Source organism: Arachis ipaensis, chromosome B7 (assembly GCF_059453495.1).
Source record: "Arachis ipaensis isolate K30076 ecotype BB chromosome B7, ASM5945349v1, whole genome shotgun sequence".
Lineage (NCBI taxonomy): Eukaryota > Viridiplantae > Streptophyta > Magnoliopsida > Fabales > Fabaceae > Arachis > Arachis ipaensis.
Genome location: NC_142442.1, coordinates 128156573 through 128163919, shown reverse-complemented (window position 1 = coordinate 128163919; position 7347 = coordinate 128156573). Strand labels below are relative to the sequence as shown.

Here is a 7347-nt window from a genome sequence, read left to right as displayed (position 1 = left end):
GATGCAAATGGAGATGGCCGAATCAGCAAAGCCGAACTGCGTCGTGGCATCCGTCACAGCGGAGGGCTGATTGCATCGTGGAGGAGTGGGAGAGTGTTCAAGTCCGCAGACACCAACAATGACGGTTTCATTGATGAACATGAATTCAGAAACCTTGTCCACTTTGCAGACAAGTATTTCAATCTCAGAATCATACGCTGACACAGTTTTGTTTCTTTAATTTCTTTTGATGGTGCCAGTCACAAATAGTTCTCAATTATTAGATTCAGTTTCAATTATGTTTTTGAATCTGTAACCAGTAACTACCTCTCTCTTATTGGGAAATAGTATATACATAGCAAAAGAGAAGGTTAAAAAAGTATATGACATTATTACTGACAGATTTCTATATATTAGACATGAAAGTGAAATCCCAGTGACATGCATATACAGTTATGTAATAAAATAAGAATAGCTTAACTATGCCCTAATCTAGAAGTAAGCAACGCGATAAATGCGTGGGATTCCATGACTTGAGTGGTCATTGGATTGTGTCGAACTATACAAGTGGCTCTGATCTTACAGCAAGCACGAGAACATTATGATTTATGATTTTGGAGCAGGAAGGAAGTAAAATGTATCATCCACCATCCATCAAAATTATGAGGTCCAACAAATCAATCCACGAAGACGTGTTAGCGACAGAGTAACGTAATTCTCATTGGGCTTGGATACATATCACCTGCACTCGCAAAAATAACCAAAATGAAGTAAATATACACACAACATAAATAAATAAATAAATAATGAATCTATAATAAGAGGTTCATCCGTAGTTTCTTATTCATCTTATATTGCATATTCAAGATTAGTCCAGCGGAAATACTAATATCATACAAAGTATAAGGACATTCCTAATCTGTGAATAATAAAACTCAACCCTGGAGTCTGGACAGATACGTGGAGCTGAAGATAATAAACTTACCAGTATAATCCTAAGTACTAAGAGCAGCACAGCCTACAGGAACCAGCAGCATCAAAACCAAAGATTATTGAGCCAAACATATGCAATAGGCCCTTTCACAAGTCTAGAACAGGAGGGGGTAGCTTCCAGAAATTCCATGAGTTAAAATCCTCCTGTAATCAATGCTCACCAAGATTAAGGCCAAAAAAATTCACTACTAAGAAACATTTACAGTATAAGCCTTACATAGTTACATTCAAAGCATAGCATCCTCACATACAAGACTAATATCGAAGTATTCACCCCAGGTCTCTTTCACTACCAGCATGCTTCAATTTAAATTTTAGATTATTAAGAATGCCCAAATTAAATACGTAGAAAATTGTCGGAGATGTTGAAGAACCAAATTAAAAAGAAAGCTCCTTAACCTGTTCAGAAGAGGAGATCATTGGGGGGAACATTCCATTCACGAGTGCATGGAGAGAAGTATACGATTTTGTGTCAATTCGACGGTTTACAACGATCTCTCCCTGCAAACTTAAAAGATTAGCTTGACAAGCGTAAAAATTTTTCAAGAACCTTTCATCATTTTATTTTTCTTTTCAAAAGGGAAGGAATAAATAACTCACCCTGGGATTAATAATGAATATTTTTCCTATTGGGATTCCAACCTTAAGGTAGCTGATTTCATCAGTATCCCTATTTCCAAAACCAGCATAGAATGGATTGCAATCAGAAGGAAAAAGTGACTTGATATCCTGGGGACATTAAAATTCAAGTTATCTTTACATGATGACTCTGTTGGAAAATTAAAACTACGTTGTAAAGCCTCTTTTCCTTATCCAAAGATACAAGTATGATCACTTTAATCATTAATTTAGCACCTCAATCATGCATCGCCAGTCCTCTTTTGTCAAAGTGAGATAAATTAATGTAACAGAGCCCTAATTCGGGGACTTATTCAATGGAATTTTGTACGATTCAGAGGGAAAGTGGAGGGCACTTAACCGAATGACTTAATTATTGCAAAATATCTTTGAAAGATGAAAGCAATGACTCTTCTGTGTTACTGAGTGACTAAATCAATACATCAAATGTTTTGTAAAACGAAGTGATGGCACTTGTATCTTTGGTGCAAAAAACATGAGTTTACTTCACTTTTAATATGTGAACATGCAATAGTAGATACTAACCTCCAGGCATGCAATTTTGAACTCATGAGGAACCCTCCTAATAACTGGAAATAATAAAGAATGTATCTTAGTCTAAATATTACAAGGACATGTCCATGATATTACATAATATGCTTTGATGGATCTCATACTTGCACTTATATATAAATGACCATTGGCCAAGGAATCATATGAGCAGGCAGAGCAGCATGTAAATTAGAATGCCATTTCGTGCATATATTTATCATGCTTGAAGAAGATGATGCCTTATATCATCTACACTTCAAGATATCAGAATCCATGACGTTTTATAAATTATAATAAAAAAGAACAAAAAAACCAAAAACAAGAAACAGAAAAACAAAAAACAAAAGTTAACAATTTTACTTTTCATGTTCTCAAGAGTTTAGTCATTTATGAGTCACTTTTACATTGATGTCATGCACTACATGTATCTTCAAGTGAATCACGATGTGTGCACAAGATTACAAAATTGAGACTTTTGTCTTAAGGCTATAGAGATTGCCTCAGCCCACTGTATAGAATTTCATCAATGAATTTATCCTTTCCACATGAAGATATCAAAGGGAGAAATTCTGATCTTTTTGTCTAAGAACACTCCAATCTTCTTTCCTCTCTAATAAAAACTAGTTCAACTATCAACAATGATAATTATACATCCCATTTTTTTAATTCCGTGGTAAGTTCATCACTCATTCTTGCATTGTACATAGATAGAACCTACAAGGAAGTGATAAGAAAAGGAAGAAAAAAAAAAGGTTCTGACCTTCACGATATAGAGATGGAAAAAGTCCATCAGGAGAAATAACAACAGGACCATCTGGTAGAGCTTTCCCATCCTGCGACATGCAAAATATGATGTAAATTTCTTTCTTCCTATTTTCTGGTCCAAGTTAAGAATGAAAAGCCAATCACTAGATTTATACAACACCTGTTTAAGGTTGAATAGGAACTGGCGTGTGAGATATGCTTGAGAAATTGAACGGGCACTGAGAAATAGCAGTTGGTAACCATTCTCCTGTAAAATGGGAAAAAGATAAGGGACAAATCACAAATGGACCATGACACTGAAAAGCAACAGGTAGATATTTTTTTGGTCTTAACTCTTAACAAACGAAGCAACAAATTATTTCTTTGGAGACCATTCACCCAAAAATTTCCCATATGCAATGATGTACCATCAGAGTATTCAGGGTTTAACCACATTAGCACATTGTAGTGGTCTGAATACATCTAAACACATTGAGAAGATAAACAAACCTTGATAGCTGAGAATAAGTGTGCAACACCTGTCTGTGACCAATCAATACCAACCAAAGGCATGAATTGACCTAAAACATCTGACCTGTAAGACAATAACAAGAGAGAGAAATTACCATTACCACACCATATAGTTTACTTATTTATTGTTTAGAAAATAAATAAAAGAGAAACGAACCAGAAGACATAGAATCTGATAGATAAAAACTTATATCAAGATGATAAAATATTGGCACTACAATATAATCAATATTAAGAAGAGTATATTTTAAGGTGGAGCTCAAGAATCCTCATTTGGTAGGCACCATCAAAATGACAACATCATCAAGAACAACCAAGCCTTGTCTCACTAGAAGGGACTGGCTACATGAATTAGATGAAGTTATGTCACCCTATCATAAGCCATATCCAGCAGTCAAATTATTAAAATCTAAATCCAAACCACCAACACCAAATTAACAATGGAAAGATGATCAATACTAAAGAAAGAATATTGGCCAGTATATCAGAGTAACATATCAATTTTGAAGAGTAAAATATACACTCACTTTGTAATTGTCCCATCCACATCTGAGATCACTATACGAGTATTCCATTTCCATAAATATATTCGACAATCAACCTGTTAGTCAAATGTGAAAAGAGATATTACATAAGAGATAATATCATATTAAAATATTAAATAAACATACACAAATGGAAAGGAGATGTAAACTTTAAATCATAGAAAGTAATGATTCCTGACACCTGCTGCCTCCCAAGCATTGCTGTAGAGAAAGTGAACATTACAGTATTACCCCCTTCCTTCAGATGCAGCGATGCTATCTGTTCAGAAGTTGGAACTTTTACCCTAACATGCTTTTTCTTTGGGTCAGTCTTGAGCTCATTTTTGTTCGGATCTGTGCTGATTGTATTCTCTGAAGACTGTTCAAAAGTAGTATCTTTGGTATCACTTGGCATAGGCGGCACATATGTTTGGGATACTGATCTGGAGAAAGGCCAAAGTCTCCAACCAGAAGGTGGGCTACCGACCCCTGCATGATTTTTCTCAAGTTGATCAACAGGTTCATGCCTTTCAGTTTAGATTTAGATATTAGTTCACTTCCAGAAAATACAATGCCTGCAACAATAGGAGCAGCTTATCCTATGTAAAATAAAGATGATCAATTATCCTCACAGTTTCATGTCCTCAAAACTCAAAAGTACTGAATGATTTGAAGCAGATATAGCTTCAATCACTTCGTACGACAAAGGTTTGCAAAGACTGTTCTTCGCATATATCGTAATCAGAATAGTTAATGCAGAATAACTACAAAACTCTTCAATGTGACAGAGGATTTTGAGTTAACAAGTGCAGTACACCACTAGAACAGTATGAAATACTACTTGTCATTTAAAACACGCTGAATGCTTTCAATCAAATGGACAGCAAAATGAAGGAGGTTTAAAATACTTGGTACCTGACTTCGCATTTGACAACTGGTTTCCATTGGCTTCACTTGAATCTTCATTTTCAGGAAATAACCACGGCAAGGATTTGGATCTTGTGTCTAGTGATTGACTTAAAGGATAAGAAGCCTCAGGTTGGCCCAAGCTGATGCTACGAGTAGTAATGTTAGGCAATGATCCTGTATGCCCAATATCCTCCCCAGCAGCCTCAGTTCTAGGGATAGCCATAGGACTGGACGAATGCAAATCGCCATTTTCACTAACTAAGTTTTCATCTTTAACATCGCCATCATCGCAAGAATGATGTTCTTCTTCTTCTTCTTCTTCTTCTTCCTTATCTACGGATTCAGGGGACACTGGTCTATCCAATTGATCATTGATTTTACTTTCATCAAGGTCACTAAAAAGGAAGTTTTCTTCTTCCACTAAACCTGCTGCTGGTGATTTAGTTGTTGCTTGTACACCAAGCAAATCCTTAGGAGGAGAAAATGTGCTAGAGACATCATGGCTCGTTGCACTACTCTCGTTTGCACATTCCACCGTCGCTTTCTCCGATGTCTCGAAGAAAACCACAGACTGAGCAACTTCATCAGCCGAAATGTTGTCGTCCACTGAAGAAACACCAGTCGGCGAAGCAAAAGCACTGACAGGAGCAAGCTCTCCGTCACTTAATTTCCTCTCGAACCCCCCTCCTGCTTCAACTTCCACAAGTTCAACGGGAAAATCAGCACATTCATGAGCAAGTCCACCTTGCTTTCCATTGGAGTCACATTCAACCTCATGCGCAACGTCAATCTTTATCATAGTCTTATCATGTCCATGCTCAGAGTTAGAATTGGAAAAAGAAGAAGCTTCTTCCTCCTTTACCGCAAGAGGTGGCAAAGCTTCTTGAAGTACATCACCATCGGATGAACTCTTTGCAATTTTGCGTTTATCCACAAAACGTGGTGGTCGGCGATCACTTTTGATATTCGTAGACCACTTAAGCTCCAACAAATCTGCAGCTATCTCAGCAGGCGCCATTTGTTCAACTCCGTACTTATCACCACATTCTTCACCTTCCTCTATGGACTTTCGCCCAAACACAAAGCCCAGTAACGAGCCGCGAGACCTTGTCCCAGCATTCCCATTACTATTTTCTGAATCATAGTTGCAGCTTTTGGACCTGAGGCGTTCTTGTATTTGCATGTCGTTAAGATGACGGGAGCGGTTATCATCATATTCATCACCAGAAGACGGATAAATAACGGCGTCACCATATTCAGCATCTACTTCCCTGAGGAAATAAGCTTCACCTTTGTGATCAAGATGCATGTGGAAATCAGCGTCGATGCCATTCACATTGATGTCAACGATCTTCTCCCTTGCTTTCAGAACGCCTTGGAATTTCCCGAATCGGACGTACCAAGGAGAAGACTTGAAGGTTCCATCTGGCTGCTCCACGACGACGATGTCGACGGCGCCGCCGAACGGGTGGAAGGGCCCTGAAACAGTGTAAACGCCCTGTGTTATGTAGCTTCCGATCCTCCTCATCCCTCCAATTCCGAAATCAAATCGACGATGTTGGCGTTGGCAGAGTCATGATTTTATTGTGAGGAACGGAGCTCCGAATCTAGGGATTAGGAGCCACAAGTTATGAACCTGACCAACAAAGGAAGACAATCCCTTCACGGAGCGAAGAGAAATGTCCGAAACACATGGATCAAAGAAGAATATTCCAATATGGAAACAATTGCTGAGGTGATGTGGTATTCTGTTTGTAAAGTTACATGCTGTGTCCTTGAAACTGAGAGAGAAAGAGAGAAAGGATGAATTTGCACGGCGGTGTCGTAATATGAGAACGCGGCGGTGGGGAAGACACACGACTTGCATTTTTTGTTGAATAGCTGGGGACCACTTTTCAGATCCCCTGGATACTCTTAAAACCGTTGGATCACTCTAACCGTCATGCTTCCTTCACGCTTCCCTCTCCCTCTGTCACTATTCAATTCTCAAACTCCCACATCATCCCTCATCCATACAAAAATGTATTAAATACTACTAATTTTCTTCGTATACGATTATTCTCTCGTGCCAAGGAGAAAGTACTAGTCTACTACTTCGTACTTATTATAAAACAAACAAGTACATATAATGTGGGAACTAAAATTATTGAAAATTTAAAAATAATTGAAAAAAAAAAAAACATTTTATACGAACTTCACGATTTTCAATCCAGTTTGAAGCAAAAACTGAATGTAAAGTCGACTACGCTATTTTAACAAGCTTTTTTTCCTTGGTCATGATTAATTTTTTCAACAAGCTTGAGTTTTCGAAGACAAAAGCCTTGATTGCATTTGCATCATATCAGACCAACTTAGCACTACTTAAGAAAAGTGAGCCTCTGTCTGACAAAAAAAATTGGGCTAGATGCGGAACCAACATCATTTACGGGGCCTGGGCTTTCCCTTCAGAGTCTTGACGTTTCTGAGTCACATACTCACATCACATGGAATGATATGA

General features: G+C 37.8%; 1 protein-coding gene across 2 annotated transcripts; it reads right to left on the bottom strand.

Annotated features, from left to right (window-relative positions):
- Positions 1-280: 280 nt before the first annotated feature.
- PAH2 (phosphatidic acid phosphohydrolase 2) lies at positions 281-6947 on the bottom strand. 2 transcript variants are annotated; one of them, XM_016307746.3, is made up of 11 exons: positions 4857-6947; positions 4144-4430; positions 3945-4018; positions 3397-3481; positions 3068-3154; positions 2903-2975; positions 2137-2180; positions 1573-1701; positions 1372-1473; positions 965-1116; positions 281-721 (listed from the first exon to the last, which is right to left on the bottom strand). In XM_016307746.3, exons 1-10 carry the CDS (start codon positions 6376-6378, stop codon positions 1060-1062), a joined length of 2460 nt encoding a protein of 819 aa, XP_016163232.1. In that variant the 5' UTR covers positions 6379-6947; the 3' UTR covers positions 281-721; positions 965-1059. The 2 variants fall into 2 exon arrangements, with proteins under 2 accessions (XP_016163232.1, XP_020961897.1); XM_021106238.2 differs by having other exon boundaries at positions 1573-1642; positions 4857-6935.
- Positions 6948-7347: the final 400 nt, after the last annotated feature.